This window comes from Lissotriton helveticus, chromosome 4_1 (genome assembly GCF_964261635.1).
Source record: "Lissotriton helveticus chromosome 4_1, aLisHel1.1, whole genome shotgun sequence".
NCBI lineage: Eukaryota > Metazoa > Chordata > Amphibia > Caudata > Salamandridae > Lissotriton > Lissotriton helveticus.
This window is the reverse complement of record NC_136063.1, coordinates 6,812,030-6,823,815: the sequence shown is the minus strand read 5'-3', so window position 1 is coordinate 6,823,815 and position 11,786 is coordinate 6,812,030. Positions and strand designations below refer to the sequence as shown.

Genomic DNA, 11,786 nt, shown 5'->3' with positions numbered 1-11,786 from the left:
TGAGATGGAGCATCGTCACGGGGGATAGAGCATCATCACAGTGAGATAGAGCATCGTCACGGGGATAGAGCATCGTCACTGTGCGATAAAGCATCGTCACAGGGATAGAGCATTGTCACAGTGAGATGGAGCATCGTCACAGTGACACCAAGCATCGCCATGGTGAGATAGCACGTTATCACTGTAGGATAGAGCATCATGATGATGAGACAAAGAATCATCACGATGAGACAGAGCATTGACACGGTGATACAGAGCATTGTCATGCTGAAATAGAGCATCATCATTGTGATACAGAGCATTGTCACAGTGAGACAGAGCATTGTCACTGTGAGACAGAGCATTGTCACAGTGACACCAAGCATCGCCATGGTGAGATAGCACGTCATCACTGTGGGATAGAGCATCATGATGATGAAACAAAGAATCATCATGGTGAGACAGAGCATTGTCACGGTGGGCTAGAGCATCATCATGGTGAGAAAGAGCATAGTCACGGTGGGATAGAGTGCCATCACTGTGGGATAGAGCATCATCACGATGGGACAGAACATCATTACAGTAAAATAGAACATCATCATTGTGAGAAAGAGCATCATCATGGTGATATACAGCATCGTCATGATGAGATAGAGCATCGTCATGGCTGGGATAATGCGTTGTCACGGTGGGATAGTGCATCATATTGGTGAGATAGAGCATTGTCACTGACAGATAGATCAACGTCACGATGGGACAGAGCCATTTCACTGTGAGACAGAGCATCGTCAAGGTGAGATAGAGCAATGTCACAGTGAGAAAGAGCATTGTCACGGTGAGAATACTACAATTACTACTACCACTACTACCAATAATGATAATAATAACACCACTACTACTACCACTATTACTATAAATGCCAATGTTAATAATGCTTTTACATTTCTCTCCTCACTAATAATATTACTACTACCACTACTGCTACTGTTAGAACTGCACTTCTACTGCTACTACTGACTTTACTATTACTGCTACTACTGATAATAATAATAATAATAATAATAATAATAATCACAGCATACATTTCTCTTCCTTGTGACTCCTCTGCCTTCCATTAACAAGCCTTTGTAAGTGCAGCCAGACCACAGCGAGCAGCAGTTCAATGCATTTTACTGAAGGGTTCAGTGCTTCTCAGAGCTAGCTCCGAGAAGCATCAACGGGGAAGGTGAGCACTACACTGAGAACATGTTTGTGGCCGGAGGGGCCTCTCCACCACCAGGAAGTCTGCTGTGAAGCGAGCCCGGCTGGGACCAGGCCATGTATGTTCAGTCTTAGAGACAGGGAAGGATTGGCCTGGAATGAGTTGTGTTTGGTTCAGTTCAGAATGAGAAGCCCAGCCCTTCTGGCTCCCCACCAGGAGAGCTCTTCTCCTCTTCAGCTTGTAGAGGTGACTTGTCTCAGGAGTCTCTCTGGAACCACACCAGCTGTAAGTGTTTGTCTCTAGTCAGGGGGCTAGGAATGTCTATGGTGGTACCCGGAGGTGTCGGGGTGGTGACTGATCAGCGAACACTTGCTGAACTTTGGGGGCCCCAAAGATGTTTCCACAGTAGACCAAGGGCCCACTAAAGCTGTGCATCATTGATGACCAAATGGAAAAGAGAGAAGCCTGCTCCCTGAAGACCTTGGCTTTGACCAGTGATGGTCACAAGAAGTCCAGAGGGAGGTGGAGAGAAGACAGAGGGTTCGAGCTCCAAGCATGGCTGGGGTGGGCTTCCAGCAGCATCCCTGGCTGTGATGAGACAGACCCACTCCTTGTCCTCGTGTTCACCTCTCCTTCCCCTCACACAGCCGAGGCCAGGCCCACGCGGTTGTTGCCTCTGTCAAACACCACGAAGTACTCCCTGATGAAGATGTCCCCCAGAACCCAGTGCCCTCGAGGGGTGACCTGGAAGCCGCTGTTGCAGGAGTCGGAGTACTAGAGAGAAGGATAAACAAAGAAGACGTTAGTGTGGTGCGTCAGCAGCCACCGAGCAGGAGGTTTCAAGACACAGGAGCCTTCAGGAGTGAAGACTGGAGTGGTATCCTGAAAACGAAACCACCCTAGCCAAATGCAAACTTTTATATATAGGACGACTCGACCTGTTATCTTGGTCACCAGGATGCTGAGGGTCACACACGAGCTTTAGAACCTCAGTGACAATGACACAAAATGCCCAGGACACTCATAAAGCGTCTGAACACTAATGTCATTGCAAGTGTAATTTTGATAGGTTCAACACAATCTTCCTTTATTTTATAAATGCTTTTAAATAGCACTGCTTGTCACCTACCATTGTGTAGCAATGCAGTCTACGCTGGTAGATGATGTTTAAGTAGGTTTGATGAAGTAGAGAACATGTAGCATAGATCCTGTACAGCAGCCCCACCAGGAGCTGCCGGTTTGCTGCTCAGCCCGTCTTCCAACAATCAACACTCATCCACACAGGCACTCAAGCCTCCCACTCACGGCCGACACACCAACATTCCACACAGAACACTCACACTGGCTGAGCAGCGAGGAACCAGATACCATACAACATTATAACACACCATGAAGATACTACGTTTACTCTGTCCTATGAAATAGAAGAATAATAAAACCAAACTTTAAAAACTATAAACAATAAAGTACAACAGAAGTAAATGGTCCATAACCCAGGGATGAACGGTAGAAAACATATCACAAGAGGGAAAAGGACTGCACTAGGAGGAAAGAAAAGTGAAAAGGTAAATATGAAATACCCATCCTCTTCCTTTAATAAAGAAAAGAAAATCCTAATACAATGGGCCCGATTCACAGAACCAGCTTAAGACAAAATCCTAAACTTACTACTTTTGGTATTCACAGAAGGCCTTAGTAGTAGTAAAGTTAGGATTTTGTCTTAAGTCTGTCTTAAGTCTGTCTTACGTCTGTCCTAAGTTTGTCTTAAGTTTGTCTTAAATCTGTCTTAAGTTTGTCTTAAGTCTGTCTTAAGTCTGTCTTAAGTCTGTCTTAAGTCTCCTAAGTTTGTCCTAAGTCTATCTTAAGTCTGTGCTAAGTTTGTCTTAAGTCTGTCTTAAGTCTGTCCTAAGTTTGTCTTAAGTCTGTCTTAAGTCTGTCTTAAGTCTGTCTTAAGTCTGTCCTTCGGTTGTCTTAAGTCTATCTTAAGTCTGTCTTAAGTCTGTCTTAAGACAGACTTAAGACAAACTTAAGACAAACTTAAACAGACTTAAGACAAAATCCTAACTTTCCTACTACTAAATGCTTCTGTGAATACCAAAAGTAGTAAGTTTATGATTGTGTCTTAAGTTAGTTCTGTGAATCGGGCACATTGTGCATAATCCCCAAGAATGGAGAGAAGCCATGTAAAAATGTGGAAAAAGGGACTGGGACCCACATTCCTACCCCTAAATTTGGGACCAAAGTGCTTCAGAGTGCTTCGGCTGTGCCAGTCTTGCATGCTGGGGAAAAGAAGAACCGTGCACCAGATATACCTAAAATATGGTCACAAAAAAGTGGTCCCAATTGGCATACCATCTCTTTGAAACCACTAAATGTTTTTGAGAACCAACCCTGCTAAAAATAAGTCAGTTTACAGAATAAAGAATTGGAGTGGGTTGCAATGCAACCTACCTCATTAATATTCATGAGGTGGATCACAAATTGTGGCTCACTTCGATCGGTGGCCACCACAGTGATTTTGGATGGTCACCTCCGAGGATCAGCACACAAGGCTTCAGCCTCGGCCACAGATCACACTTACCTTGGACTGGTCATCCGACTAGTCTAAGGTCCTTCCAGGCCCGGCAATCTTGCGTTGAGCCCCCGCCTCTGCGCTCTTCCTTCATGCCTGTCTGTCCCGGTGCCTAGCCTTTTGTGCCCATTGTTGTGTGTGCCCTCTTTGTTGCTCTGCCCAGTCCTTTTGTCTTTTATTGCCAGTAACATGCCTGATCTCTTTTACTCATCTTGCCTCTGTGCCCATTTCACCTTTTGTGCTTTGGTCTTTTAGTGCTTGTTTTACCTGTTTTTGTACCTGTTTGCTTTTGTGCCCGTTTTGTCCATTTTGCTGTGCCCAATTATTGTGCCCGTATTTGTGCTCCCAGCCTACCCCTCTTGAGCACATACCACCTCCCTTCACCCCCTCCCCTTACCTGCTTCTCCTGCATGCCTTCTCCTGCTTCGGCTGTACTCGGCATCGGAAGGAAGCACTATCTCTGCGGGCTACGCTTCCCAGAAGGGCACTGCTTATCATGGTTTGACCTGGGCTTAACTTGCTTGGCAGCTGGGAGGTTATCCGTTTACAATTCACTGAAGTAGAATACGTGTTGGCCCGTGTGTACTATTGGTGATTCCGCTGATTTGATTTTGAGAAAAGGAATGTTGGCTTTTACCACGGTCCATCAGATTGGAACATATTTGTTCAATCACTCATCAGTTAACAGTATTTTACCGACAACTGAACAGACTAGTTCAGTACCAGATTGCTACTCACCTTTTGGGGTACCACTACTGTATGTGAGTACAGGAACACATAATTTCATTGGGAGCTTGAGAGATCACAGTTACATGGTGGCGATCTTTAAAATTTCATTGTAGATGAGACCAGGATTGGTCCCTACACAGTCCTGATCTTTGTAACACACACCTTTCTGATGCCTTGAAAAAGTCTTTTGATAAGACGAAACACGTGTCGGCAAGTCGTGTGCTGGGAGTTTTTTATGAAGAAATTGATTTTGGAATAAAGACTATCTAACAGCAAGATTACTACATGTCCTGGATTTTCTATCTTGGATTAATGTTGTTGAAAATGTCTCTATACTTGAGTTAAATGGGGTTATTCATACCCATTTTTGTGATATACATGTTTATGACTAGAAAGTAACAAGTGGTGTGCTGTCAAGGCCCTATTTTCTTTTCTTGCCTTCTCCTGCTTGCTGTATCCCGCTGCCTCCTCCCACGGCTTTCCCACCCCTCTCTAGTCCTGCCCGTGATTCTCCCCTGCTAGGACCTACATAGTGGCAGCCACTGCATGACCGTGCTGCTGGCAATGCCAAAGGCAAGCCCGCCTGTGCCTGTCAACACCTGGACCATGCCCAGTGCCACAGACCCTGGTCCATTTGATCACCACCACTACAGCTCAGTCAACCTTCCAGCAATAAACACCAAACCTTGCCACCACCACTGCACCCACGCTAAACCGCATCGCACTGTAGGTCCTTTCTCCTGCGCTCACTGAGGAAAATTGAATTTTGCCTTGTCATGTGTGCCTACGTGTTCCCCATCCTATGTTATATGTGCATGATCGATATGCATATGTCCCCCTATGATCGATTAAAGACGCAATTATAGTTGTGTCCAACTTTAGTATGCCAGTTTCCAGTACCGTGAAAGCAACGAGTATTAGGCCTATGTTGCCCACGTTTTACATTATGTACGCTAATTCATCAAATTGTCCCCGTTACTAGGCCTCAAGGGCCTGAACACCAGATTCAAGCTCCAGTCTCCTGAAACCATTCCGAGGAGCGATGCAGCCCCTCCCGCATCCCTGACCCTTCGCTTACTTTCAGCCGCGCAGCGCGGTGCCCGGCCTGGCTCTGCCTGCCTGTCTGCCAAGAATATGTTATGCCTCTAGTTATCAGTTCAGTTTTCCGTCTTCACATTCCTAAGCTAGCGAACCGCATAAACATCTCCAGCTATAGTCTAGTCTTTCTGTCTCCATGCAAGTGAATTACTGAATTAATATCCATAGAAGATTCATAGCACACGCAATACACGAAGAATATATGCATGTACCAGTCTTAGTGTCAAGTAGCCTTTGCCCTGATAACTTTTAGATTCTATCAACATGTTCTCCAAACACCAGATACCAGATATGATATAGGTACATGTCATCCTGACATCGCAGACTTTAGTCTCCTCTTCTAGCACAGAAGTCATAGCCCCCAGTTCTCCCTAGTTACACGTCATGGCCCGTTTGCACGCACCAGTAGGTTAAAGGTTCCAAGCTGCCCAGGTAGCCCCCTCCATGTATCCACCCATTTATGACACTTCTGTGACGTTCTCATCACATGTCTACGTGCACGCCCTGTGCACGCCTTCTTTGTACGCCCATTTGTTCTTATCTTACGTTTGTCACTTGTTACGCCTACTGTATGTAATGCAATTATAATGTTTTACTATATATACCATGTACTGTTAATGAGACGTTGCAGCTGCCAGTCCATGCCATTCTATTTCAGGCTGTTCCGATCCTGTCCCTTCCCTTGTGCCTGATTAAAGCCTGTTAGACTCAGATTCCTCGGATCCTGCCTCTTATTTATTGAGCTATCTGTTTTTGTTAATGTATTCAAAAATAGTACCGGTAATTAATTATTTATTTACCACATAATGGCGCCCGAACAGGCACGAGCCCCTTCTCCACGCGCCGGCGATGTAACGCAGGCCCCCTGACCCTTCTACAGCCGTGACGGAACTCTACCGTGCACGTGCAGATATTTCTGCTTCATCAAGTCTCCCTCAGGCCCACGGAGGAGACGGAGACTGCGGTCCAGCATCCAGACGAGGCGGTGAGGAATGCGGTTCGTCCCGACCAGAGCCCAAGCCGAGAGAGCCAGGTCCGAGGTATCCGGAGGCCCACCTGTTTCTGAAGTCCGAAGTTCGTAGTCCGACGTCGTAGCAGTCCAGTAGCAGTCCTGTCCAGTCCGAGGCCTTCGAGTTTTGCTTCCCAGTGAGTACCGTTGCTGCGGGAGTATCTAGACGGGGTCATTAGTTTGTCTCCGGTCCGATGGGTTTGGGTACACAGATCCAGTCCGACGTGTCCATCTAGGTGGATACGGTATGACGTGTCTCTTTATGAGACCGGTATGTTCTGTACTGTTTTAGCAGTGCATCCAGTAATTCTAGTAAATCCGTTCTCGAGAAATTCAAGTATTATGTTTTCAATGTATCAGGTAGTATTCTGTTCGAACTGTTATTAATGTATTTTTTTTATGTCGTGGTATGAGTGATTTGTTTGCCATTTCATTACTGTGATTATTGTGTATTGTGTTTTAATTCAAGTACGATTCGGATATGCCTCTGTTTTCAAAGTTATGTCAGATAAAAACCAGAAAAGGGTTACTCGAAGAAGCAGTTCCTGTCCCTCCTAGGGACAGTCCTGGACATTTTATGTATCATAAGCATGGCTTGGATGCCATACTGTATCTAGATTTATGGGTTGATTATACCAAGTATCTTGAAGAGAAATATAGATGGCCTGTATCAGGAACATGGGATGCCGAGTGCATCATGAGAGTACAAGAGGCATTATGGAAAAGGAAAGCCAGACAGTCTCAGAAAGATGCCATCGAGTTATGGCGCAAAGAATCTCATAGAAGAACCAAAAAAGAATTCAGAAAAGCAGAGTTAAGTAGAGAATCCTCAGAAAAAGCCCAAGAAAGGGAACTTCTAGAAGAAGGTGAACGAGTTAGAGCAGAACAGTCAGACAGACAGAGAAATGCCCTTATTAAAGGTATGTATCCTCTTCTTGCCGAGGGCTTGCCGAAGGCAACCCCGGAAGCACTCTGTAATTTACCGCCACCATTGGTCCCGATTAAACTGCGTCATAAACCGACTGCAGCTGAAACTTTCCTTTCGTCCTATTTAGACGACACTGTCCCAGAATATGCTAATACAGATCCTACTCCGCCAGTCCAAGTTCAAGTCCAGCCTCCTGTTAATGTAATTCCTGTACCTCCAGTCGTTGGTCCTGTCCATGCGCCAGTCCCCCTGGACCAACCCACATTACGTACTCCTACTGTACCAGTCACTTTACCAGCACCTGCACATTCAGTATTAATTAACGATTCCAGTTCAGGAGGAGCAGGGGGAGGTGCTCCTATCACCCCGCCTCAAGTAAAACGACTGACGCTGAGAGACGCAGCGTTACAGCACACGCCAAAAGTGACTACATACGCAGACCTCAAGCGACATCTTACTGACTGCATATATGATTCAGTTCCAGGCGAAGATCACATGATATTATATTCAGTACGTTTAAGGCGAGTTGCCAACTTTTTGGCCACCCTGCCCGAGATGAAGGAACATCTAGACAGAATATATCATTTTATCCGTACTGGGGAGAACCCAGGAAGTATTCACGAAGCTATGGTACACAGGAAAGTCGAGATTCAAGGCATGATTTTGCAATTCTTGATTAACTGTTTAATAAGAGAACAAGATTATCCTGATAAAGATAAAGACGAGATGAAAGGCCTGACTAGGTGGAGTGACAATATAGCCGAGGGAAAACACAAGTCACAAGGTAGTATAGAAAGTATGTACAGGAAAATTCGTAAGGAAATTATAAGTATACACCAGAAGGAGGAAGCAAAAAGAGCAACCGAGAAAGAGAATGACTCTTCAAGTGAAGAGGTAGACAGCGAGAATCCCGCCAGAATAGCGTATGTAGGTAGAACTAGATTTTCCGACAGACATTCACGTCTAGATTACAAGAAAGTTTTTCCTCCTCCCGTACCAGAACAGTGTTCTCTTGAACAAGTATTCCAGGCCACCGATACAATTCTGAAATTACGCATAGGTTATAGTGAGCTTAGTACCATGCATGAACAAGAACTAGCCCAATCAGCAGTCCGATGGGTTAGTGATTCTGCCACGTTTCCAGACGAAGTAGTGGCCCAAATGTTTCTGAAACTACCGCCAGCCGAGCAGCGACTGGTGGGTATGTATATCATCCAGCACCTCATTACACTGTATGAGGATCAGCATTCTGATCCAGGTCCTTTACATGATGTACTAAACGAGTTACTCCTAAACGGATGGAAAGGTCTAGGTACCGATTTAATTAGTGTCATTCTAGAACAGCGCCACAAATATAGAACGTTCCTGAATCCACATTTTGTTCCTGTTCCACCCCCAGTAAGGAAATCATTCTACATAGACAGACAGAATCCGTTGCGAGAAGTACATCCAGTTAAGGGAGAGGGAGGAAATCTCGAACGAGTATTTGTTTACACCCCTATCACGAAAATAGAGCTTCTGGAAATGAAAAAGTTAATACCCTGTCACGACAAAGATCCAGCAGGGTTCCACCGTGAATTAAAGGACTTGCTCCGTATGGGAGAATACACGTATCCTGATATCATTAAAATGTTAAAGGTCCTGTTGCCTGCGGGCATATATGAAAAATTAAAAGAAAAAGAATGGGAGGTGGGAGAGAAAAAGATAGATTGGACCGCATTAGAGACTGAAGATAACACACGAGTTCCAGGTACCGGTCTTGGGGATAAAGCTAAAGCATTGCCCGAGTTACTGATACAAGTCTTGCCAAGATTACTAGCCACGAAAAAGGAAGATTGGGATGCCATCTCAGCCTGTAAACAGAAACAGGACGAAGACACTAGTGATTTTTATTCTAGATTTGAGAAATGTTTCATTATTAATAGTGGTCTGAAAACAAGTAGTGAATCGTATCCACATCTTTTTGTTACCAAACTAGTTGAGAATTCTTTACCGCAAGTTAAAAATAGAGTATTGAAAGTCGAAAGTACCTGGCAAGCAAATACTCCGTCACAAATGCTTCAGATGCTCCAGTATCACCAGAACAGAATCAGGGAGGAGCAAGAACACGAAAGGAGACGTATGAAAGACACGAAAATGAAAGTACTAGTTGCACAGTCTGTTCCACAAGACAGTCAGAAGAGGGGTCCGAATCAAACTAGTCATTCTACAGCTCCTGTTAAAGGGACCTGCAATTATTGTAAACAGCCAGGTCATTACATAAACGAATGTGCAGTTCTGAAACACAACATAGCTACAGGTAAGACGAAAGAGAGACCACGTCCTCCTAGACAAGAACAAGTTCCGCAGAATGCTCAGACACCGCAGAATGCACAACAGACAGTTACAGTACCACAGCCTATAGCTGCCACACAACACGTTACACAGCAGATGTACCAGTACGCACAGTCAGATTATCCAGAATATCAGCAGTATTCATGATACAGCCTAGAGAGGGAGGTTGGCTTGCCTCTCATCGAGGTTCCTGTAGATCAAGAGGGTCCCTATGTACACAGTCAAGTATTAGGGAAAGACAGAAAGTTTCTGATTGATACAGGGGCAAGTAGGACTACCATCAGTCATGACGAGGTTCCAGGGGCTCCACTCTCAGGCTCTAGAAATGTTTCCCTTGGATTTTCAGGAAAGCCTATTGTTAATGAAATATCGAAACCAGTTTCCCTAGAAGTTGGTCCATTGTCCCGAACTACAGACTTGTTACTTACGAAATCATGTCCAGAAAATTTACTAGGTATTAAGACCCTGAAAGAATTAGGAGCAGTTATATGCTGTTCCCCAGGAGTACGATTGTTTTTGCGCGATTTTAAAGGTCATTATGTATTACGTGATTTTGATCCAAGATTATTGAATGTACCACCGCATTTATGGGTGCAAGGTCCAACTGATGTAGGTTGTATGCACATTACACCCTATTGTGTTACTCTGAAACAAGGTGTTGTATTGCCAAGAATCCGACAGTACAAATTGCCACCTGAGGCTGTAGCAGCCTTATCCAAAATTATTGACGAGCTCATGGCTCAAGGAGTAGTTGTAGAAACTGACTTCAATATATGTAATTCTCCTATCATTCCGATTCTTAAACGTACTGATCCCAATGCACCTCCAGTTTATCGATTAGTGATCGACCTTCGAGAACTTAATAAATGTATCATACCCCAGTACTCAGTGGTTCCAGATATTTCTTCCCTATTGACTGCCATTGATTCCGAAGCTACGTTCTTTACTGTTATTGATCTCAAGAACGCATTCTTTAGTGTCCCCATTCATCCAGACAGTCAGTTTCTTTTCGGATTCTGTTTAAGTGGAAGGAGCTATAAATTTACACGAGCTCCTCAAGGTTTCACAGAAAGTCCTAGTATTTACAGTCAAGCACTTAAAAGACAACTAGACAGTATTCACATGCCAACTGACACTGCCCTGCTCCAGTATGTCGATGATCTATTGATCACAGCCCGTTCTGAACGTGACTGCGAACGTGCGTCACTTACAGTCTTGTATTTCCTGGCCGAGATGGGGCACAAGGTGTCCCCTTCGAAACTACAATTCTGTGTCCAGCAAGTGGTCTACCTTGGACACTTACTGTCCAAAAGGGGTAGGCAGTTGACACCTGACCGTATCCAGTTAATAGCACATCTTCCACAGCCCAAGACTCAGCAGGAGGTACGAGCTTTTATCGGCCTCACTTCTTACTGCAGACAATGGATTCCTCAGTATGCATATCTAGCCAAGCCACTGATACAGTTAACGACACAGGAGGCAGCCACATTGACTGTCCTCCCTTGGACCCAAGAACATACACTTGTTTTCAATGAGTTAAAGAAAGCTTTATGCCAAGCACCTGTTCTAGCGACACCAAACTACAGTAAGCCTTTTACACTTTTTGTCACTGAACGTGATGGTACAGCATTATCTGTTCTTACGCAAGATCAAGCAGGACAACACAAGCCCTGTGCTTATTTTTCTAGCACATTAGATCCGGTGGCCCAGGCTTTGCCTGCGTGCCTCAAGTCAGTTGCAGCCACAGCCCTAGCTATCAGACAGAGTGATTCCATAGTGTTAGGACATTCCCTGACAGTACAAGTCCCACACTCTGTGGAAGTTCTTTTGAACCGAACACAGACTCAGCACTTGACAATTGCACGTTTAACAGGTTATGAACTGACATTGTTTCAGCCACACATAGAAATCAGACGCTGCAACATTTTAAATCCCG

The 11,786-nt window shown here is 44.8% G+C and overlaps 1 protein-coding gene across 1 annotated transcript in view; it reads right to left on the bottom strand.

Moving 5' to 3' along the window:
• Positions 1-1,132: 1,132 nt before the first annotated feature.
• Positions 1,133-11,786, bottom strand: part of LOC144828277 (pepsin A-like) — a 340,571-nt gene continuing 329,917 nt past the window's right edge. The window contains exon 9 of the mRNA XM_078686356.1: positions 1,133-1,954. Within this exon, the coding sequence (XP_078542482.1) occupies positions 1,820-1,954 (135 nt within the window). The 3' untranslated portion in view covers positions 1,133-1,819. The remainder of the gene's footprint in view (positions 1,955-11,786) is intronic.